Below are 25,658 nucleotides of genomic sequence, written 5' to 3'. Positions count from 1 at the left end.
TATGATTCTGTAACTCACGTAGGATAATATATTTCTTGTGTGATGATGTCATTATACCAGTATCATCCGCAAACAATGTAATTAAAATATTTGGTGTTCTTGGGATATCGTTAATGTAGAGCAGAAATAATAAGGGGCCTAATATTGAACCCTGCGGTACGCCAGCTGATATATGGACTCTGTTATGCAATAGTGTGTTAAGTACATAGGATTTCCATAGCACTTAACACATTAATGCATAACAGTGTCCATATGTCTTTCTGTACTAAATATATTTCCAACTGCTACTGAAAATTTTCGATTATTAATGTAACTTACAATGAATTTAATTAGGTACGTAGGAATTTTATACAATGATAGTTTGTGAATCAGGGCTTTATGCCATACAGTATCAAAGACTTTCTCGATATCAAGTAACACTAATCCCGTACTTCTTTTTTTATTAAAGTTTGTACTGATATAATCTGTGACTCTAGCAAGTTGTTGGATTGTGCTATGGCTATTTCTAAATCCGAATTGTTCTGGGATTAGTATGTTACCTTCATCGAGAAAGCCTTTGATTCTTGTATTGACAACTATTTCTAACAGTTTACCCATTGTAGTTAGTAGGCTAATAGGCCTGTAATTTTGAGGAAATAAATTATTTTTTCCAGGCTTTTAAATAGGTAAAATATTTGCTAGTTTCCAAGACTTGGGGAAGTAAGACAGATGTAAGCAATTATTAAAAATATGTGTTAATTGGACAAGAACTTTTTTGGGCAAATTTTTTAATACTATATTTGGGATATTATCATGTCCTGGTGCTTTATTAGGTTTGATTCTTTTAGCAGCTTTTATGATTTCTTTTGGTGTAATTAATGAGAATTCTTTATCATTTATTTTATGTCGTAAGATCATATTGTAGGATTTGTTGACTAGTTTAGTAGTAGCATCATCGCTCATATCTCGAGATAGTTTGTGTGTCTTTTGAAAAGTATCAGCAATCGCTTCTGCCTTGGATTGATCATCATATACCAAGCCATTTTCAGAGTGTAGAGTAGGAATACTAATATTTGACTTTTTTCTAAGTTTAATGGCATTCCACAGAGTATGGTCTTTAACGTTAAGCGTTTTAAGTTTATTTTCAATTTGCTTGTTACGATAATCTTTGATAATTGTGCGTATTTCTTTGACTAGAGTGACGTAGATGTCTTTGTCCACAGGCAGCTGGGATCGCTGAAATTTTCTGCGATAATAGTTTCTTATTTTAATTTTTTCTATTATGTAATCAGGTAACTCGTTCTTATACTTATAGAGATTACGCTTTGGTATAACATTGTCAATTGTGTTATTAATATTTCTAGTTATCAGATCTACCTGAGCATCAATGTCGTTCTTGGAATTTATTTTAGAATTAATTGTAGTTATTTTATTGAGGGTGGATTTAAAGACCGCCCAATTTGCTTTGTTGTATAGAGTTAGAGTTTTAGTGATTGGTGTAAATATTTGCTTGCTAATAGAAAATTTCACCGAGTTATGATCTGAATCTAGGTAATCCATAGATTCTGGTTTAGTTATCTCAATGTTTTTAACTAATGCAATATCTATTGTAGACGGCAGTGTATTATTCATAGGTATTCGAGTAGGTGCATCAGGGAATCTAATGTCAGCATTACTTGTTTGTAAATATTTAAACATAATATTACCACTTTTATTGGCGTACTTACAGTGCCAAAACGAGTGTTTGGCATTGAGGTCACCAGCTAGTATTACTTTATTATTAATTATAAATATATGATCAAGATTTTTAGTGTTGATATTGGTGCTCGGGGGATTATAGCAGGAAGCAACCAATATATTTCCAGGAATTTTAATAGCAACTGCTTCTAGTGACTCGGTAGTTGGAGGTACAAAATTATGTGGAATATTTTTCTTAATAAATATAGCAACTCCGCCTGAAGCGGTATTATTTGGTCGGTCTTTTCTATAGCAAGCAAAACCTTTAATGTTGCAAAAGTTATTTGTTTTTAATTTAGTTTCACAGACAAGTACTATGTCTATTCTAAATTCTCGGATAAAATCAGTTAATTCGGATAGCTTATTTGTAATACTATTACTGTTCCACTGTACGACATTTATGCTCTTAAAATTAGTTTTATGAGCCATTGTTAGTTAATGCATTACTAATGATAATAATTTTACTGACGTCATCAGTACAGCTTTCTAATTGGCTATTAATACTAGTGACTATTTTAAGCATATTTGAGATATTACAATACGTATTTAGTCTTTGTATTTCTAATAATAGATTATTAAACTCTAATATTTGATTTATTTGATTTTTATTATAGTTTTTGTTACCATTATGAATACCAACTGCGTCTGTTGTCGTGTGGCCATCATTCCTATGTGGTTCGCTGGTGCTCTGGGTCTGTTGAGTGAGACCTATTGGTTGTTGTTGGTGTTGGAGCTGCTGTATAAGTTGTTGGTGGCCCTTGGTATTGCTTGCCACGGAAGCTTGAAGTCTATCTCGGCCTTCAGGCTGCTTGACATGACCTTGGAGTAGGTGGTGAGTGCGTGGCAGCGCAGGGAAGTTAGCATTGTGCAGATTAAATGATTTTATGTTTGCTGGTCGGCTCTTTCTGTTTGGTTGGATTGTGTTAATATGATTTATATATTTAGGGCAATCTTTACTATTTGCCGTGTGTTTGCCATTGCAATTAGCACACTTAATATCATTCGTATTGTCTATATTACAATCTGTTGTTGAGTGTTGTTGAGCACATTTGACACATTTAAGTGGGTTTGAGCATGTTGACATTCCATGTCCAAATTTCTGGCATCTGTAGCACTGTGTCACTTTTTTTGAATTACGATATTTTTCCCAGCTAATTTTGAATGATTGTAACGTCTTTATTTTGCATATATTATTAAGATCTTCTTGCGTGTTGAGCGTAATCATGTAGAGTGGAAACTCTATGTAAGTCTTAGGCTCTTGGGTGATTTTCTTCTTCATTTGGACAATTCTCTTGGGAGTTATACAGTGATTCTTTAGCTCTTCATCAAGCTTCGTAATATTTATACTTGGTAAGCCTCTAAGTACTATATGTTTCGGTTTGTCTTCTTGTAGCGTGTAGGCATGATGAGCTACGTTCAACTCTTTAAGCTTCTTCAGGACCTTTTTTTAATCCACTATTGTCGTCGTGTATACACTCATAGTCTTGTTATATTTAAACGTGACTATGTTGCTGCAGATACTCTTCATGCGATCAGTAAAGTCACTGATATTAGTAATAGATTGACTAATAACTATCGGAGGGATTCTCACCTTCTTAGCAATTGACTCACAGTGAGAGTTATAAAAAAATTGTTGAAGATCTTTCTTGTAGAAATTTGAATTTTCAATAAGAAAAGTTTCTTATTATTTTTCTGTATCTCTAATATTTAAACCAGAATTTTGATTCAAAATTTATTTAAATTTGTCTTAATTTGTTATCTAATAAAATATGTTTAAATTAAAATTTTGTTAAAATGATAAGAGATACGAAAAGATTGATGATTCTTTCTCATAGAAAAACGGTTATAGGAAAACGGTTGACCCTGAAGACCACCCCTACAACTTCCCGCTAATTCAATATTTAAGCGCTTAAAATTGCGCTTATGACGTTTTTAAGCTCTCCAAGCTCCAAGAGATAGCTTTTCTATGCTTTTGAGCTCTTCGAAGTTTGATAAAACACTATTTTTTGAATTTTCAAACCTTAATAACTTTTGAATGAATGAACTGATTTTCACGCGGCTGGCGACATTCGACGCAATTTTGTAAGCTTCACAAAGAATTTCCGAGTTTGAATTAATCGAACTAGGAACTCCGGAGTGATTCCGAAAAAACACTTTTTTTTTTATACTAACTCCAAAAGTTCAACTTTTGAACGCTGGGTGGCGTCCGTAAAGGGACTCTTTTATAGAGACTCTACCATACCGCCAGAAAACCGCCACTTCACGGTCTTATGACATAAATATCTATTTTCGGTTTTCTCTCGTTCACGATATCTCTTGAACGAATCAATCGATTTCGATCGGACCGGTAGCGATCGACGTGGTTTTTCGAGGTTAAGAGCTGATTAGTTTTTGGAGTTGATCAATGAAGCCGTTTAAAAGTTATTGCAAAAAAACCACATTTAAAAAAGATTTTTTTCTTAGTTTTTTTGAGATTTCTCAAAATTTCTCAAAATCTATCGGTCTGAATCGGTTAAAATTCACAGGAAATCTAAGTTTGGCCAACTCCTTTCGAATGCCACCAACCGCGATGAAATCGGTCAAACTGTTCAAAAGTTATAAGCGGTTCACTTACTTTTACACATACATACATACATAGTGTACATTTTATCGTATCTCTAATATTTTGTCTAGAATTCAAGTCCAAATATTTCAATTTTTCAACACTCAATTTTTCAAAAATGTTCACTAAAAATTAAAAAAATTGCATTTATTGAATCATTAAAATTTAATACAAACTTAACTATATTTTCAAAGCAACTGAATAATTAATTAACTTTCTTGCTATGAGGAGTGTTGACAGCTGGAGATAAAATTTTAGAAATAAATCGAACGATTTTCACGGTCACAAAAACAATTACTAAGGCAGTGATTGTCAAAAAGACATAAACGTCCACTAGAGCGACTTGCCACCAGTACATGTTGACAGCCGGGGATCTGAGGGCTGTCTTTCCATGTCTGATAACATACTCTATCCAGTAAACCGCAGTATCTAAGGGGCTCATTGGTCCGTCCTTGAACTTCTCAGAAACTTTCTTCATAGTTTCTCTAAAAAAATATTCCGCTTCGTTAAAATAGAGAAAAATCTAGTTTATATCAATATTATATCAATATTAATATCAATATTATTATGAATTTTTAAAACAGTAACCTGTAAATGGGGTTATGTAAAATTTCATTTAACGCATGGTCCAATTTGTTCTCTGTCATGTCGGCGTAGTCCAAGCGAATGGCAATTTTTTTGCTAACATAAAGGTCAACGTTCGTAAACTGATCAGCGAAAAGGGGCATGCCTATCATCGGAACCGCGCTGTGAATTGCTTCTTGAGTGCCCATCAGTCCACCGTGAGTGATAAATGCGCGGATGTTTTTGTGTCCTTAAAAAAAAAAAAAGAATTATATGAAAAAACATAAAATTTTTCTCATCATTTTGAACAATTATTTTACTCAAACCATAAGAGATACGGAAAAATTGATTTATTCTTTTTTGTAGAAAATCTAATTTCTTGCAAAAATGGTCTCTTATATTTTTTTCATATTTTGAATTCAAACTTTTGAACCTAATTTTCCATCAAACAGTTTCGCGAATATTTTTGTATCTAATTATTAATTTAATTAATGAGAGAAGAGTGAGAGTCATAAAAATATTGATCGAGAATTTTTTTTAGTGGATCAAATTCCCGATGAAAAAGATTTCTTATGATTTTTCCGAATCTCTAATACGTAGTCCAGAATTTGAATTTCAAATTGTAGTATCAAATTCTTTCTAAGGTAAAGTACCCCGCAGTTGAAAAGGTTTCAAAGTAAAACGTATTTGACCCTACTTTTAATATATAAAGATGTAATTATTAGTTCAAATTGGTGATTTTTATGATAATGTAAAGAATTTTGAATTGATTGAAGCACAAAATAACGCAGATAATTGAATATTTATATTTTGACAACGTTTTTAAGATAGACTATGAAAAGAGTAGTAGTTGAACAATCAATTCTGGCAAGCCGCAGTAGTTGAACACTCCGGGAGCAGTAGTTGAACTAATAAAATATATGGCAATAGGCACACCAAAAATTTTCAACGTTTTATTGAAATATCAAAAGAATTATAACATATTATTGATTAATATTAAAAATAATACTATGAATATTTAATATGTTCATTTAAAATGAGAAATATTTGTATTTAATTTTTTAATTACATTTTTTAAGAATGACAAAGCAAATTTTCAATTATAAATAAAAAAAACTCAATTCAAAACGTTCAATAATTTTTAACTACACTAATTTTTAGCTATAAAACTTATTTAATTTGCAGTAATTAATACAAATCACAATGCTGATCACTAGTCTATAAACCTATTAGAGGTAAGAGTGCTGTTAAAATTATACGGCCCCAGCTTGTTCAAGTTTTGGGTACCGTTTTAAAAATTTGGACGTATAGTTAGACGCTAAAATTTAATATAAAAATTATAGTTTATGTCTATGCAAAAATGTATTATTTAGAAAAGACTATTTCATTGGGTGGTACAATTTTTTTTACTGAAAATGATGATATACCATTTTTTTTTTACTGATTCCCGTACAAAAATGGATTGATCACTCATTGATCACTGACTGACCAATTATTGATTACGGATTGATCAACAACTCATCGTTAATTGATCAATAATTGATCAGTCAGTAATCAACCATAGATCAATGAGAGATCACTTAAAGATCAATACCTGATCACTCTGAGGAGAATAATCTGATAGTGATCAATCAGAGATCAGTTAGAGATCACCCAGTGATCAATCAGCGACAACCTATAGATCATTCGGAAATCGCATAAAAATCGTCCAGTGTTTAAATGAAAATCACACAGTGGCCATTTAATTATCAAGAAAAGATTGGCCCTTTATAAAGTAATCATTACTGAATATATAACTATAAATATAATAAATAAATACAAAAGTAATAGCTGAAATAAAAAAAAATATTATCAAGAATACTTTAAATAAATTTTATTTTCAGTATCAAGCAATTTTTATCCCATCACTGGACAATTTTTATAATATCTCCGAGTGATCTGTAGATTGTCGCTGATTGATTACTGGGTGATCTCTAACTGATCTTTGATTGATCACTATCAGATTATTCTCCTCAGAGTGATCAGTTATTGATCTTTAAGTGATCTCTTATTGATCTGTGGTTGATTACTGACTGATCAATTATTGATCAATTAACGATGAGTTGTTGATCAATCCGTGATCGATGATTGATCAGTCAGTGATCGATAAGTAATCAATCCATTTTTGTACGGGTTGTTTAGTTTACGGTTTAGTACCTTTTTCATGAAAAAATAGCATCTATCCGCTATTTTCGACATGTCAACTTTTAAGTTAACAATAGTATATTGTGCAACAAGTGCGACAACGTCGCACAAGTTGCACATACTATTTTGTATTACAAATGCGGTGATAAATGTGGGTACAAAATTGGGTTCCAGGGGCAAAGCCCCGGCGGGGGTTTGGGGGGGGGGGCGGAGCCCCCCAGTCCCTAAAAACAAATAAAAAGTTAAAAAAAAAGAAACAAATATACATACATTAGATAATAAATGCAAAGTAATTCATTTAATTAACAAAAAATAAATTTACACACTGAAACAATCAACACATAAAATTAAATGACATTAAATTTAGCTGTCACAACAATTTTTTAATTTTCTTTAACAAACAAATTTCATAAAAATTGTATTTTTTATTTTATTAAATTCCTACATGTCAATTTTTAAAAAAATTTTTTCATGTCATAATTGATTTTTTGCAAAAATTATTAAAATTATCATATTTCTGCTAAATTAATTTTCATCACAATTAAACAGCTCAATATTAATAAATTATTTTTACTTTCGTTAAAAATATGAACTTTGTAATGTCAACCTCACTTCTTTAATATTGACAGTTAGATTGTGTTTTTTTTGCACGCCTCATAGCGCGAAGCACGTGAGGTTGTGCTTTATACTCGACTCGTCAAGATCAAGCAATTTTGTGATCTTTAAATGCCTCTATCACAACCATATTACACTTATTCAATAATATAAGTAGATGTACACCGAAAAAAACTTAAATTAAACCATCTTTTACTTTCTAAAATGTTGCTATTTTCATGTTGCTATTTTGAAAAAAATTTTACGTGGACGTCCGGATGTCACCCCATTTTGGATGTACCAACGATTACTCCCGAACAAATTGATATTTCAAGACCGGACCTTTTTTATTAGTTTAAGAATTCGATGAACTGGGTCCGTATTTTATATCAGTGGTCTAGCTTATGTATTTTTTTTTTAAATTGAATTTTTATTAAAATTCACGGATACAACCGTACAAAGCCAAACGAACTTTTCTTATTTGTCACGTGAAAACTTTGGCGCCACTTGATCAAGCTAGATTTTTTTACACTGCGTGCGCATATGACAAGAAAAAAGGGCGCCGATATTTAAAAAAAAAATAAAAAATACTCTGTAAGAAATTACTTAATTATAATTTTTTTTTTTTTAATTAATTATACAATTAATTTTTTTCTTAAAAAATGATTGAGCGTTATGAGGCGTGCACTTTTGGATTTTCCAAACTTTTTGTTATTTATTTTAATTTTAGCAGTTTTCACAGTCAATTGCATGCGACAAGGATAGTTTGAGTGCGCCAAGAATAATTTGCGTGCGACAAGTAAACTTGTCGCATTCAAAAAACCGTTTCATTTAAGAAAAAACTCACGCATAATTTTAAAATAGGTAAACGGCTCTTTTTCAACCGCAACAGCGAGCGTTAAGATACTACTTTTCCCGCATGAGTAATACAAAAATATAATTGTTTTGATATATAATTGAAAAAACTTACAGAAATCAATTACTGTATCAATGAATAATTATCATTGAATAACAGTCGACGCTCTCTGTATTGGACCTCTCTGTATTTGACCGCTCTCTATATTTGACCACATTCTTCCTCTGTATTTGACGATTTTACACAGCTCTTATGGACAAGGACGAGTCAAATACAGAGAATGGTCCTGTACGGGCGAGTCAAATACAAAGAGCGTTGACTGAATATCATTGAATAATCATAACATGCGCATATTACTCATAATCAGTATACGGATTTTGTATTACAACAATTTGAAAAGTCTGTTCAAGTACTGGTCCCATTTTTATAAGTGTTCAAGTACTAGGTACTGCCCCATGAAAAAAAAATATAAAAAAAATATATGTCGAAATACATAAAAAATATATTTTAAATATATTAAAAATTTCTAAAAAATATATAAATATATATAAATTATGTATAGTAAATATATTTTTAATAACAAACTTTTGGCCGATTTTCATATATATTTTATAGATTTAAAATATATTTTAGATATATTCAAAATATATTTTTTTTATATTTTAAGATATATCTGGAATATATCTAAAATATATATGAAAATCGGCCAAAAGTTAGTTATTCAAAATATATTTACTATACATATTTTTAATATATTCAAAATATATTTTTTATATATTTTGACATATATTTTCTTTACATTTTTTTTTCATGGGGGTTTCACCTTATCAATTTTCAATTTATTATCTTTAATTTATTAAAAAAAAATACTCACTCAATACTTTCAATTGCGGCATCCACGTAAAGGTCCGAATATTCTTTGGCAAGCCAGGAGGCAATTTTTCCGGTTGAGGAGCCTTCATAAAAACTCTAATAGGGGCGAGTTTCCCCAGCGACTTGTACAAAACATCCAAAACTGGCTTCGGAAAGGATTCAATCTGCATCATGGACCCGAATGTAAAGTAAATAAAGCCATCTTTGCTCTCATTAAGCCACTTGAGATGATCCTGCCCAAACAGAGGAACAGCATTGACCCTAATAAAAACGTCTATTTAAAAGAATTTTCAAAAAATTGTAAGACTTACGGCTGGTATCTCTGGATCATCATCTTGTATGTGAAGCCCGCCGACTTCAACAAGTGCGGGAGTGGTCGGTCTCGGGCCATTTATCGCCAAATGTGAATTGGTGAGAATAAGTGCTAAGTCGTGTTCCAGTTCCCTAACTCCAGGTGCATCAGGACCAAAGTATTTCTTTATCATATCACTTTGGGGTGATGTGTAGTAATTGAAGTACATCCTGTAGTAGTATGTGTGAAGGACGTTGTACAAGCGCTGCCAGAAGCTCATATTCTCCATATGTTCTAGAAGATTATTTGGGACAAAGGCCAGGTTCGGGGGATTTCCTACCATGTCATTGCCCCAAGGATACAAAGCAGACGAACTTAATCCCACGACTGGAACTTTCAGATGATGACCGAATGCCATAAAGCAGTGGGCAGCAAAAATCTGGAAAAAAATGATAATTGATTTAGATAACTTGGAAAATTTTTTATAAGGTGTCGAACCAAAATTTCATTTAAGATAAAAGCCTCAATAGATGATCATGTACCAGTATATGATCACTCCATGTATTTCTATATCTATATTCACAAATGTAAGTATAAAAATACATGGAGAGCCCTTGGCGCGTAACCGAGAGATCTGGGTTCGATTCCCAGTCTGGGCTGTCTGATTATTTTTTCAATTACGGAAAAATTCCCACTGAGTAGGTCCCCCCCTTTCCCCTATCCGTTCTTTCCCAACTCCCTTAAAATTTGCTTTAATATGGCATATACTGGTACATGATTATCTGTTGGGGCTTTTACCTTACGGAGAAAAAAATATCGTTAGAATGAGGATACGTATCGTTATTCTGACTATGCGTCGTATATTCATTTTTCTCAGAGATATTCTGTGTAGCCAATTCAGCTATACAGCGGATATTTAAAATGAGGATCCGCATTATGATTTTAGAAGTTACATTGAGTTGACTTAACTATACAGATCCTCAAATTAACAAAACAGTTGCTTGTTTTGACGAAACTACATATCTTTACAAGACCTATTCTCTGCATACTTAAGTCAAACAAATGAAGTCAAACAAATGAGAATACATTCGATAGTTATTTCATTATTTTTTTTTCTGTGTAGATTCTATTCTTCCTGAGAATTTAGAACGTTAATTTTGTAGACGAATAATGAAAAATTTATTCAAATTTTTTTTTTTTATTCGATTCTTTGTTGCGGTAAATTTGGAAAATAAATTTCTCGGTTATATTTGTTTGAAAGCCAAAAAACAGACTTACGTTTTATTGAAGTTTTTTAGACATCAATTTTTAGAGTACACTAAGAAAAAATTTTTTTTTTTTAAATTGAGCAATGTTTCGAAAAGAAATTAATTTATTCAAAATTTGATCTCTTAGCTGAAGAAATCATAATTTTTTTCTAGAGTAACTTTTTTGTTCAAAAAAAATTTTTAATGAATTTTATTTTCAAATCAAAAAAATTTTTTTTCAACAATAAAGTTACTAAGAGAAAAATTTGTATTTCTTTAACTGAAACATAAAATTGTTGAAAATTTTCAGCAAATTAATCTTATTACGTTGCTCATTTTTTTCAAAAGAAATTTTGATAATTATGCAAAAGTGGTGTTCCACATATTTTAGATAAAATTAAAATAAAATGAAAAATCAAAAAATTGATCTTTTTTATTTTTTTTTTAAATTGTTCTTTACGGCAAATTTATGATAAAAAGTATGAAAATTTAATATTTTGGTGATTTTTTTTCAGTTGAAGTTAAGAAATTTACGATTTCAAAAATTTTCAATTTATGATACTCTGAATTTTTTTTTTCTAATTTATTCTAGGTATTTTTATTGCTCTTTAAGAAAAAAAAATATTTCAATAACTGGAAAAAATAGCATCATCACCATTTCATTGAAAAACAACTGAAATCGTAAATTTTTTAACTTCAAATAAAAAAAATTACTAAAATATTCAATTTTCATACTATTTATGATTTTAATTATAAATCCGCCGTGAAAAAGTATAATTTGAAAAAAAAAAAATATTCAAAATGATCAATTTTTCGAATTTTTACACACAAAAATAAGTGAAGCCCCACTTCTGCATAATTACCGTCTAATTGATAGCATCTACAACTTACTTCAACAATTATCAAATCATACTTTGGAGGATCTTTAATCAAATTCAGGGTGTCCAAATTTTCTAAGCCCTTTTCACAAACCAAATTCCCAATATTAGCAGCGATGAAATGAACCAAATTTCCCCTATTGACATCTTCAACAAACTCATACGTCATACTATTGACAAATTTGGGCAACGCTGCGGGAATTTCTATGTCAGTATAATTCGGATAGGGTTTCGATTGCGGAAAAGTGCTAACAACATCAACTTGATGTCCTCGACGGGCCAATCCCTTCATAACTTGCTCGAACATCCCCATATGGCTCTTTCCATTCAGCGGAAAGATCCCCAGAATTCGATGAGACTTCTGGCACTCTGTCAACCCGATAAGAATTAGCGCAGTTACGCTTGTCAGCAACGAAAGATTCATGGTGCACGATTACTGTCACTGTCACTGGTAGACAATCTGACGTTGATTTGCAAAACAAAACGAACAAGCTGCAAATCTATTGTGTAATTGTATCACGCGACATAAAACATCTTATTATCGACAATTCTAGGCAATTAGAGTAGCATAAATAGCATTTAAGTTACTTCCTAATCATGGAGAGTCTTTTGTCTGGCACAAATTGAAAAAGACACCCAAAATTGAAGATTTATAAATTTCAACAATATAAAAGCTACAATTTTACTAATAATCTATATTATTAAGAGAATAAGCAAAATTTTGTGGCCAGTGTATTTATATGATAAAAATAGGTTTTTATGGTTGAATTTGGTATCGGTGGAAAAGTATTTATCTAGAGTTATGCCTTTTCCTGGTTTCATATCATTCTCACCAATAGTCAATGTATGATGATAAGTCTTTAGGCTGCATTCGAAAATGCTCTGTCTCTAGATTCATAATTAAGAAATGACCTTGTGTCTCGTGAACTATTGACATTTTTAAAAATATAAGCTTATCCCGACGTTATACTCATCAAGACCTTTCATTTAAGTACCCACATCAATTTTTCATATATTTATATGCATTATACAGAGTGTCCCAGAAGTAACGGACGCCATTGTAGCATCTGATAAACAAAATAATTCTGAGACGAAAAGTCCTTAGCCATTTTTTAATCAGACGCATAGATAATTAATTATTAATTAAAATAACGTCCTTTTATGCGTTAGAGAGAGAGCACTAGTGTACAGTCAAGTGCGTTCCAAACGAAGAAGCACGTGTGAATGTGTAAGTAAATGTGTGTGACTACGTTAGCTATAGAAGCTAGTTAGCCATACAATTAGTTGTGTCTTTGTTTGGCACATACTTTACTGGATACTGGCGCTCTCTCTCTAACAAATAAAGAGACATTATTTTTAATTAATCATTAATTATCTATGCGGTTAATTAAAAAATGGCTAAGGACTTTTCTTCTTACAATGGCGTCTGTTACTTTTAGGACACCCTGTATATATGTATTAGGGTATGCCAAAATGTAACTTCCTTGATGGACGTTTTAAAATTGGAATTTTGAGTTCCGCTTTTAACAGGAGTTGTGTTTGGGCATTTTCTGACATATTTTGAGCGTTAAGGATTTATTTGATTTCCATAGAATTTTTTAACAGGAGTTTTGTTTAGGCATTTTTGCTGAAATTTCAAAATTTCAAAATTTGGCCGAACAAAACTCCTGTTAAAAAATTCTATAAAAATCAAATAAATCCTTAATGCTCAAAATATGTCAGGAAATGCCCAAACACAACTCCTGTTAAAAGCGGAACTCAAAATTCCAATTTTAAAAGGTCCATCAAGGAAGTTACATTTTGGCACACCCTAATATGTATTTATGAAAAATATATCAAAATGCATGTGTAGGTACTCAAATGAAAGCTCTTGATGACTGTAACATCGGGATGAGCTTATATCTTTAAAAACTTCAATATTTAAGAAAGTACAGTGCAATTTAACAAAAATCATTATTTAATAAAGCAAAATTTTATTTATTCATAGTTCACAAGTCGCGGCAGTCACATAGTGAATGCACGGTTGCAATTCTATATTATTAAGAGAATAAGCGAAATTATGGGGCCAGTGTATTTATATGATAAAATGGGTTTTTATGGTTAAATTTGGTATTGTTAGAAAAGTCTTAACCTGAAGTTGTGCCTTTTTAATGTTTCATATGCTTTTCTAAAATAGTTTATTTATTATGATAAGTTTTCGAAGTAGTTATGAATAGATTAGAATTTAGCGATAAACAAAATTTGTTTATTTATTTATTTTGTTTTGTATACATCCATGAGGTTATATGTCAATAATTAATTTATATAATTAAGAGACTAAGAAAAATTTAGAAATGAGTATATCTTTATCGTAAATTGGGTTCGATATTTTTTAGCGATAGTTATTTATGATTTAAATAATTGAGAGAGAAAGGAAAATTTTGTGTCGCGCATATTATTATTTTTTTAAGGAATTTTTATAGTTTAATTTGGTATCATTAGAAAGATCTTATTAAGAATTAGTGCCTTTTGGTTTTATATATTTTTTAGTTGTCAATTTTTTATGTAAAGTTTTTGGAGGAGTTTTTAATAGTTTTTTGGTTCTATAAATTTGTACGGTCACATTTGTCCATTAAATTATTTTTAATTGATCCTGTGATAGCACTATTATTTTTAAAATTTATTTAAAAAGTACCCAAACTATTAGTGTGATTATAAATATAAAAAAATCACTAAGCCAAAGTTTTCATATTCATAATTCGTAAATCTCGGCAGTCGCATGGTGATTGCATGTTGCTACTAGTATGTTATTAATAACAATATGTCCACTTATAATTATAAATCATTTTTGCAATAAAATGCATTAAAATTTTTTTACTCTACCGACGAGTTCATATTTAACTAACATAAACTTTGAAAACTATTGCGGTTATTAATAAATAATGAAGCAACGCTATAGATTATATCACACTTTAGTCATTTTTTTTTTTAATTAAACAATTTTAAATTGTTGCAAATGTATGCTGAGTTTCATCAAAATCAATCAAGAGTATACTGAAAAGCAATATTCAATAGAAGCCAATTATTTCCAATGAATTTCCGAGAACACTTACCTCCACGATAAGGAGATTATAAGGCGGGTTGGGTGGTCTACTAATAAGCTCTTTTACTACGTCCGTCTCCAGCCCTTGGCACAGAGCATTCCCGAGGGAATCAACGTAATAATAGACCTGGTCTTGGTTTCTGAAATTCTCTAGGAAAAACTCGTATGACATGTTATTGACCAGTTTGGGCAGCGATATTGGAATGACTAAGTCGGTATAATTTGGGTATGGCTTCTTTTGAGGAAAAAAACTGACGACGTCGATTTGGTGACCGTGACGAGCTAGCCCCTTGCACATTTGCAAGTGAAACTGCATGTGGCTTAGACCGGGAAAGGGTAATACTGCCAAAATTCGGTAACTGTGACTTTGCTTGCCCAAAAGCACAATTAACATGTAGTATAATATCCACTTCATAATTTTGATCAGACACTTTTTTAAAGACTTGAGTTCAAAGACAAAATGAAGACACTAGGTCTATATTGAAAATGAATATTGGATGAAGGGGTATCTATTGGCGATAAGAAGCTTCATTGGCAATTCTTCGGACGAACTGATTGAATATTGATGTGTTATTTAAATTCGATCTATAAGGTATGATAATTTATTCCACAAGTGATAGCAAAATTTGAAAATTTTAAATTTCATAATTAGTTAAGTGGTGCAAAAAAAGTATGCATTTTTTTTTTTTCAAGTTGAATGTAATAATATGTTTATCGTGTTTTATTTTGTACAGAATTGTAACAAATAGCGTTAATCTTTCATGATCGGATAAATTTTTTATCAATATTTCACTAACCGTTCACTTGAATGATTAAAAAAAATAATTTGGCCCTTATATATACTCTGGTAAGATTACTCTGCTAGCGAGAAGGTGTAGCCACCTAGCGGTGGAACCAAGAAATAACTTAAATTAAGTAGTGCCGCGAAAAAATCGAATAGAGCGGTGCATCAAATTACTTATGTGTAAAATTAACAGACATCTGACAATTTCTTGAATTATTTTTACCGATAAATTATTATCACATAAAAATTTTTTTAAATTCCACAATGCAGCACCGCAAAAGAGAGACCTTCCTTATAATATATTTCATTGGTTTTTTTCAACACCTCAATGATTAATTAATCACTCACTTAGCTGACTTAAAAAGACTCACCGAAACGAGAACAAGATCATAAGGCGGATTGTGTATACCAGTGACCAAATTCATAATTTGGGGAAGCTGGAACGCTTTCTCACAAACCAAGTTCCCGGTATCTTCGGCGAAGAATTCAACCATATTCCTGTCTTCATATTGAGTTTTTTTGAACTCGTAAGTCATGTTGTTAACAAACTGCGGCAACGCTGAAGGAACCACCAAGTCAGTATAATTTGGATACGGACGTTTTTGGGGAAACGTACTGACAACGTCAACCTGGTGCCCACGACGAGTTAATCCCTTGGACGTTTGTTCATTGAACATCATGTGGCTTTTGGCGTTCAAGGGGAACAATCCCAAAATTCTGTAGCCATGACAGTTTGTCAAAACTGCAAGGAGTATCAATAGATTCTTCATGATTTTTAAAGTGGTAATTATCACTACTGTTAACGCTGGGCAACTAATGTCATGTTTCTGAACGAGGATAGTTATCAGGGTGATTGACTATGCATTGCGCGATATGGAAAGTAGTCCATTCAACTGAGCTAAAGAGATTCAAAGTGCACAATTGAGGGGCACAACCAGTGTGATAGCCTAAAAAAAGGCGATTTTTGGGAATTAAAATAAAAAAAAAATTCTTTATGAATTGTTTTAAAATTTTAAGCGTATATTAATACATATTTTAAGAATATACAATAAAATTTTTGAAGAAAAAATTTAAATATTTTCCGAGTTACACGCGATCTCCGACGGCGCTAAAAAAAAGGTCCTCCACTGCTGGAGTGATTCCGGCTTTCTCCGTGGATAAATCCAAAGAAAAAAAAATTCTCTTTAAACTAGAAGATATTGTCCGTACGGTGACTCATGGTCGAAAAAAAATATCAAAAATTGACAAAATGGCGGCGTTTTTTGAAAAAAAACTGAATTTTACCCAAAATTTTGGTCGTTTTTGACCTGCCGAAATTCGATTTAGGATCAGATCAAAAAACTGGAGGGTCATTGTATGAAAAATTATATACAGAACATGCAGGAAAAAAATTGGCAGTAATCGGATCATTTGTCTTTGAGTAATCACTCCAACAATATAGAGTTACCACAACTATACACAGTTTACTGTTCGTTGTAGAGTTACAGTAACAAAATGTTATTTAGTTCTGATAACTCAATGTTGTTGAGCTCTCAGAGCTCTACGGGATTGTTCTCAGAGCCAAACGGTATAGTTGAGAGCGCTCTACGTTGCGCAGTAGTAGAATGCGCTGACATATTTCATAATCTTCTAAAATGCCAAACATAATTATTTTGTTACTAATCTATATTATTAAAAATATAGGAGGACAATTAAGTTCCCAATTTATTTATTTAAGGAAATAGGTTTTTTTTTTTGTCAAACTGAATTTCGTTAGAACAGTTTTGTATTTATGGTTTTTCAAGGTTCATTTGCAGTGACTATTAATTTAATTTATTAGTTGAATATATTGTGATAAGTAATAAGTTATCGGAATACATTAAAAAGACCCCATTTAACACAAAATAAAATTTGTTTTCGTTTATCTTTTCTTGTGCATATACGGTAGTGATTTTATGTCCAATATTTATTGATATAATTACAAAAATAAGATAATTTTGTGACGACCATATTTTTATTATACAAATAATTTTTATTTGTAATATAAGTTCTATTATTATTTTATTTCTATTATAATACTATTCTTATTTGTCATATACAACTATTGTTGGCAATATAAATTCATTCTGCTGCATGTATTTATTAAATTATCAATGCTAAATCGTAAAAAAAAGTTATTAAGCAGACTTCCAAAAATTTGTTATAGTCTTAGAACGATCCTGTAGAGTTGTGAGAGGTTAATAACGTTTAGCTCTCAGAGCTCAACGATGTAGAGTTGCAGGAGCCAAACGGTATTGTTACTATAAGAATACGTTAACCTACTGGAACTTTTTACAACTAATTAACTACTATAGAGTTCTTATAGCAAAATTTTTTTCTCCGTGTATAATTTATCGAAATATGAAAAAAAAATAAATCGATTTTTTTTAAATTTCACACTGGTTGTGCCCCTTAAGATTTAAAGAACAAAAAGCAAGAACTTGATTTTTGGAGACTTGTACCAAGATCTTGGATAAAACCTCTAAATAATTGTTATCTTGCCAATCTTTGAATAAAAATTTTGAAACATGATGATTTATCATGTTTTTACAGTAGACGATTCAAAAAATAAACACGATTGGTTTGATCACCACTTTAATGATTAGCTAATCTCTCACTTGGTTGACGAATCGCGGGATCAAATTCTAGTGCTTTCAAAGACTTACCTCAACTAAAACGAGATCATAAGGCGGATTATACGTGCCGGAGACAAAACTCAGAACTTGCGGATGCTGGAAAGCTTTTTCACAAACGAGGTTTCCGGCATTTTCGGTGATGAAGTTCATGATGTTCTTGTCTTCCAATTGAGTTTTTTTGAACTCATAGGTCATGTTGTTAACAAACTTTTGCATCGCTGCTGGAATCTCCAAATCCATGTAGTTTGGATAAGGACGTTTTTGGGGAAACGTACTGACAACGTCAACCTGGTGACCGCGACGAGCTAACCCTTTGGATACTTGCTCGTGGAACATCATGTGGCTCCTGGCATTCAAAGGAAAAAATCCCAAAATTCGAAGCGGTTCGGATTGCACGATCAAGATCGAAAAGGCGAGAAGAAAGAGCTTCATTTTTGGAAATTTGAAACCAGATGTTGGATGAGAAATGATTCAATACTCTAACACTCGCGATCTCGCATAACTAATTGATTATCAAGTTTGATGAGCAAAATGAATGCATTGTAATTTATAAGCTTCAGAAGATTATGTTGGATGTTTTATCACCTGAGTGCACTTGAGTAGGATTCGCAAGTCATTGAAATGATACGGCAGATCAATTTTTATGAGGCTGTTTAGGTTTATATTTATCTATGATTGACTCAGTATTAATCGGGAAGTATTATAGCTGCTTATCAACCACGTTTCAGAATAAAAATTTTCTTATTGACTGTTTTTTTATGAAAATAAATTAGCTAATCATGCTTTAAAATTCCTTTCTAAAAATCAGTAATTACAAATTTTTCAGAATGTCAAAAATTTAATTTTTAATATTTATTATTCTCCGTCTATTTGGTAAGTTAAAAATAATGTACATTCTAAAAATTAAAAGTCGCAATTTGTACTTATAAAAGTCCCTGAAGATTTTTAAAACTTTCTTCAGATGTTAGATAAATATTTTTAAATTTATAATACAGTAGTAATTACTGTTTTGTCAAACTTTTATTCATTCATATCGTTTAGTGTTTCAATTTGATAGAAATAAAATTTAAAGTTCGTTGATATTAATATTGACAAGTTATGAGAAAATATTTTTTGTAAAACCAACCGCGAAACTTGGATTTTCGAGCTATAGTTAGGAGGGGTAAAATGAATGATATCTGGCCAGCTATAATTGTGTCTACTTTTCTCGCACACGTATCGATAAGTGACATCTCTCTCTCTCTCTCTATCTGTCTCTACATTCCCGTACGGATGCTAAAAATTATTATAGGATATTTAGTTTCGTTTACTTCTACAATCGTTCGCCAAGGAAAGTATAAATCGAAACAAAAAATCTTGGCGACAAGTCGATTTTTGTAAACAAGATTTTTATGTCCGCTTAAAAATATTGTTTTAAACTTTAATAAATTTTGTTTGTATTCTCTCAAATCTGAGTTTCGCCGTTGATATTACAAAAAATTTTGTTCGATACAAATCCGCAAAGGTAGGTATAATATAAATACTATATTTTGGTAATAAACGAAGTGATGACACTCGTCTGAGGTTATGGATACATCCTCAACAAAACCTCATACGTAATATCTGGTCTTGCTTCGCTCGACCGATAACGATGTATTCGGTTTTGTTGAGAATAGGCCCATAATCTCAGCCTCGTCACGTCACTTCAAGCTTACCAAAATACCTATCTTTGCACATACGTATCGAAAATAACTATTATTAAAAACTTCTTAAAAATTGTTAGGTATCTGTAGATTTTATCATCATTACTTAAACATAAATTACTAATTATATTTTTATCCCATTTTCTAAAACTATATATCTATCGAATTTTCAATTGTCTGTTAATAAAATATCATACTTTCCAAATTTTTGTTACTGTTAAATTTTAGTTAAATTATTCCAAGCCAAAAATATTTCATTGAATTTATCTTTGAGAAAAAGTTACTTTTTATTTCAAAAATTCTTCTCTTGTCTATACTAATATTATCAAGAGGAAAGATTTGATTGTTTATTTGTATTGAATAGGCTCCGAAACTACTGAACCGATTTGAAAAATTCTTTCACTGTTGGAAAGCTACACTATCCCCGGGTGACATAGGCTATCTTATATTATGAATAATTTGAAAATTTTTGTTAAATACCCCTGCGAAGCCGGGGCGAACTGCTAGTATTAAATAAAATAATTTCTTTTTTCATTGTCTTAAATTGATTGAAAATTTCCATCACGATAGCAAACTTTTTCACAAAACTTACCTCTGTAATAACAAGATCATACGGCGGATTTTTAGGCGGTTGCTCAACAATTTTTCTCAAAGGTTCTTGCTCAAAGCCCTTTTCACAAATAAAATTCCCGTAATTTACAGCTAAAAACTGGACAATATTCAGCTGAAGAATGTCATTCAAAAATTCATGGGTCATATTGTTGACCAATTTGGGCATCGCGGCCGGAATTTCCAAGTCAGTATAATTTGGATATGGCTTACGAAGCGGAAAAACACTTACGACATCAACTTGATGGCCGCTTCTCGCAAGCCCTTTCATTATGTGCTCAAACATCACCATGTGACTTTTGGCGTTCATGGGGAAAATCCCGAGAATTCGATAACTCTGACACTTGTCCAAATTCACCAAAATCATCACACTTATCAGCAATGATAAATTCATGACACTTTTCATTGTAATCATTCCAGTCATTGTCATTGTCACTGTCACTGTCACTGGCGTATTGAATGTCATGATCGCAAACAATTGCGACGAGGGACTATTGTAAGATTAATAATGGGTTATTGCAACGTAAAATTACGACAATAGTAGCTTGCAGTAAAGTTAACTAGTCATTACTCGCAAATTTCAAGTCATCAAAATGTCCATAAAAAAATCTATAAAAAAAACTGATTTCTTAAATTTTAATAAAGTGTAATACCTCGAAAATATTCACTTTATTATAGCATTATTTTTTATGAATAATCATCAACAAATTGTTGTTAAATGATTGGATTACTTAATAGTTAATAAATTCTTCTATTAGTACGTTAAAAAATAATTTCAATGATTTAAGATAAAAATTAAATTGGATAAAGAGTTAGTTAAAAAGCTATCCGCTAGGTGGCTACGGTTCTCGTAGTTAGAATTATAAAATCTGGGTATTTAAATTTAATAAAAAATTTTCAAATGTCCAAATTTCGAATTCCAGGTAAAGTAAATTTTCTTGTACACAGTAAAAAATTTTTCGTCATTGCGTCAAAAAACAGTGTTAAAAATTTTGGTATTAAATATTTAACACTTTTATGTGTAAACTTAATATTTATTCTGTTAAATCAACGTAAAAAAGTGTTAAATATTTAACATAAAAATTTTTAACACAAAATTTTTCGACGCAATGACGCAAAATTTTTTACTGTGTAAGGTAAAAGCTCCTATTATTGATACTAAGAGAGTGATCATGAATATTTGAATTTTTTTATCGTGTTCCAAATAAATATTGTTATCTTTTTTTTATAGGACATTTATCCGCTATTTTAAAATTAATTTTAACTCGATAAAGTATAAATAAATGATAACATGATTACTTAGACTATAAATAATCTAAAATAATTTTAAACAATGCAATTACATAAAAAAAACATTGAGAAATCCGGATTTAAAAATAAGGTTTTTCTTAATGATATTGTTAAGAAATTACAAACGTTTAAGCGGTTTTGACCTACTTAAAAAAATGGAATTTTTTTGTGGTAAATAGTTTGTACCTTGGAATTAAATTTTACTAATTTTTAATTTTAAAAATATGTAAAATTGTCATGAAATATCAACAATTAGGATTATTAACATATTTTAATAATGAAGTAATAAAATTAAAGAGGGTGTCAATAGTGGGAACCCTGTCAATAACATGGGCTTTTACCTTAAACACTCATACTTCTGACTGGGCCAAACCGTCTACAAACTCAAATAAAAACTCACCTCAGTAATAACCAGATCATATGACACATTGTTCGGGTTGTCAATTAACGCTCTAACTTTAGGATTTTCTAGGCCCTTTTCACAATAGAAGTTCCCGAACACAGTGGCTAGAACATGAATTATACCAGATTGCATGATTTCTAGCATGAGTTCATAAGTTGCCGTATTGGTCCACTCAGGTGTGGCGGAAGGTATGTCTATGTCGGTGTAGTTTGGGTAAGGCTCTTTCTGAGGAAAAATACTGACTACGTCAACCTGATGCCCTCGACGAGCCAATCCCTTCATCGTTTGCTCGTGGAACATCATGTGGCTACGGCTATTCCAGGGGAAAATTCCCAAAATTCGGTAGCCATGACAGTTTGTCAAGATTGTAAGGATTATTAACAGATTCTTCATGATTTTCGAACTGGTGGTAATCACTACTGGTAATGCCGTGTAAACGAATGTCATGTTTTTGATCATTGAATTCTTATCGCGGTACTTGACTATGCATTGCGCGATATGGAAAGTCGTTCTATCAGCGGAGTAGAATATTCATAGTGAGAGTGACAATTTTTATATTTTACACTTAAGTAAAATATCATTGATGCCAGTGTTACCAGGAATAGGATTTTATTTCGTACTTATATTTTCAGAATATGACCATTGCTCAATTTTCAAAAAAATTAGGAATATTTTTTTTTAATTACTCTTTTTTTTCACTAAAATTAGTGATATTTATTTCTATTTGTTCCATTTTTAAGGAAATTGGTCATTTTCTTTTTCAAATTCTCATATTTTCAAAAACATAAGCAATACTTTAATCTATCTACTAATTTTTCTACGAAAATTCATGATATTTTTCCGAATTAAATACCTCAGAAAAAAGACAATTCGACAGGTGAAATGGGAATAGATTTTTCAAAGTTACAAAAACTTTTCAGCGTCGTCAAAACGAATTAAAATTATTTAAGAATTTTGGAAAAAATTAAAATAATCAAAGAAATATTTATAAATCTAACAACATATTAATTAGTTATAAATAAAATACATCCCCTCACGGTTTTGGAAATGCCGTAAAGATTCGGTATTTATACGATATAAATGCTGTATTTTTACCGTAATACTTCAGTTATTTTAGCCAGTTTTTTTTGTCAAATTATTACGAAAAAATTACGAAATAAATTCAGAATATTTACGGCAATACAATAGAAAAATTACGGTATATTAACAGCATTTAAACCGTAAATGTACCGCATATTTACTGTATATCTGCGGCACTATTGCAGCAAAAAACCGGAAAAGAAGATCCCTACTTTCTATTACCGGCAAAATACCAAAAATATGCTGCTTTACTACTATTTTTCAATAGCTTAAAATTTTTAACTTCCCGCTAAGAAAATAGAAGATTTTCAAAAATCGGGAAGTTATTGTTTTCACCCCGTTTTGCAAAAATCGAGTTTTCATCAGATCTCGACGTTTGAAGGTCACAGGAAGCTTCCCTGACTATCCCCGCGAGGTTGTCACGTGTCTGTATGTATGTATGTATGTGTGTGTGTGTGTGTGTGTGTGTGTGTGAAAGTATGTGAACCGCTTATAACTTTTGAACGGCTTGACCGATTTCATCGCGGTTGGTGCCATTCGAAAAGGCTTGACCAAACTTAGATTTTGAAAACTATTTGGACCGATTCAGATCAATAGATTTTGATAAATCTTAAAAAAACTGAAAAAAAAATTTTTTTCAAATGTGGTTTTTTTGGAATAACTTTTAAACCGCTTAAAGGTTCAATTCCAAAAACTAATCAGCTTTTAACCTCAAAAAACCACGTCGATCGCCACCAGTCCAATTATATCAAGTCAAATAATTTGTCAGGCACATAAAATATATTTCAATAAAAATTTTTTTGTTTAACATAGTAAATAATAACATTAAACAGAATCTTTTCTGAACGTTCGTGTATGGATGGGTGTATGAGGCAATAACTATTTTTTAACTGTTTTTTATACTATCTATATTTTCTGAATCAATTTGATTTCTGAGTCAATAAATAGCAAAATTTTTCACGAAGTTCCTTCATAAAGACTAATGCAATAGTTTAATTTCAATGAAATTTAATTACAGAAAAATTTTTTCGCCCAACAATTAACGCATCAAAAATAAATCACACACTTTTAAAACTCACCTCAACGACCACAAGGTCATACGGCGGGTCTTGCGGGTTGTGTAGAATATTCAAAAGGTTCAAATTTCTCAACCCCTTGTCACAAAGAATATTTCCGCCTTCATGCGCACTAAAGTACACTAAATTATTTTCCAATTTGGACTTCGCGAAGTCGTAAGTCAAGTTATTGACAAATTTATGCAGTGCCGGAGGAATTTCCAAATCCGTGTAATTTGGATAGGGCTTTTTCTGAGGAAAAGTGCTGACAACATCGACCTGATGACCACGGCGGGCTAGTCCCTTCATCGTTTGCTCGTGGAACATCATGTGACTTCTCGCATTCAAAGGGAAAATTCCCAAAATGCGTAAGCCATGACATCCCGCAATTTTAAACAAAATTACCGCGATAAATGATATCACCACTTTCATTTTCGTGACTAACGAATTAATATCTTTGAGAGACTGCTGATAGTTTATATAGGTTTTAATCTAATAAAATTATTATTCAAGTCATCCCGATTCATGTTGCAAGTCATGCATGAGATTATTTTGCATTTGTTGGTGTTGAGATCAGTGTTACTAATTTACTATCAACATGCAGTGACTATGTGATTACCGAGAATTATGAATTGAAGATAGAAAAACTTTGCAACAAATAAAATATTGCTAACCCAAAATTTATTACCAGATATTTAAGCCTTCAGACCTATCACGTAGAGGTTCTCTAACACCTCTTTTAAAATCTTTTTTTCTTGAAAATTTCAAATTACATGATCATTTGAAAATTTTTTTTACATTTACAAAATTTCATAGTTTTTAAGATTTTTGAGAATAAAATTTTTTAATGTTTAGTATATAATTGAAAAATAAATGTTAGATAAATGTTAGCGTTTTTGTATGAGTATGACTATCGTACGGAGAACGTATGTTCTGAGATTTTTCGTGCTCGTGTTTTAGAGCACACTTTCTGCTTGTTACGCCAACCTGTTCACAGCATAAACTCCTATTCATCAAGTTTCATCGTTAAATAGCGCTTCTTATCATATTTATATCTCGAAGATAAAATTTTTTTATTCTATTAAGGTAGTTCACTCGGGACATATAATTTGTGCTATTTCTTTCCTTTTCACTCGCTAGTTCTGCCTTTCTCACGAGTTATCTCTTATTCGCTTTTACTAATGGTTATTTTTATTTAAGGTAGTACCCTCGT

General features: G+C 31.3%; 2 protein-coding genes and 1 long non-coding RNA gene across 15 annotated transcripts in view; 2 read left to right on the top strand and 1 right to left on the bottom strand.

The window, feature by feature from the left end:
- The window catches only part of LOC123270511 (calcitonin gene-related peptide type 1 receptor-like), a 280,947-nt gene that overhangs the window by 100,014 nt on the left and 155,275 nt on the right, over positions 1-25,658 (top strand). The gene's annotated exons all lie outside the window — the stretch shown is intronic.
- LOC123270514 lies at positions 173-13,073 on the top strand. Its single transcript, XR_006510618.1, has 3 exons — positions 173-254; positions 7,700-7,704; positions 13,062-13,073. It is a non-coding gene; the product is annotated as an uncharacterized LOC123270514 (long non-coding RNA).
- LOC123270505 (UDP-glucosyltransferase 2-like) overlaps positions 4,453-25,658 on the bottom strand; it is a 32,331-nt gene continuing 11,125 nt past the window's right edge. For 4 of the 11 annotated variants that reach the window (XM_044736586.1, XM_044736585.1, XM_044736588.1 and 1 more), the window contains exons 2-5: positions 9,701-10,120; positions 9,391-9,622; positions 4,907-5,132; positions 4,453-4,803 (exon numbers count right to left, since the gene is read on the bottom strand). In XM_044736586.1, coding sequence (XP_044592521.1) covers positions 4,524-4,803; positions 4,907-5,132; positions 9,391-9,622; positions 9,701-10,120 — 1,158 coding nt within the window. In that variant the 3' untranslated portion in view covers positions 4,453-4,523. Of the gene's footprint in view, positions 4,804-4,906; positions 5,133-9,390; positions 9,623-9,700; positions 10,121-11,819; positions 12,280-14,898; positions 15,341-16,043; positions 16,458-18,356; positions 18,740-20,600; positions 21,099-22,307; positions 22,773-24,469; positions 24,871-25,658 lie in introns of those variants that run through there. The other 7 variants (XM_044736589.1, XM_044736584.1, XM_044736583.1 and 4 more) reach the window with 7 other exon arrangements.

The sequence above is a fragment of the Cotesia glomerata genome, linkage group LG8 (assembly GCF_020080835.1).
Source record: "Cotesia glomerata isolate CgM1 linkage group LG8, MPM_Cglom_v2.3, whole genome shotgun sequence".
Lineage (NCBI taxonomy): Eukaryota > Metazoa > Arthropoda > Insecta > Hymenoptera > Braconidae > Cotesia > Cotesia glomerata.
This window is presented reverse-complemented; position numbering and strand designations above follow the sequence as displayed.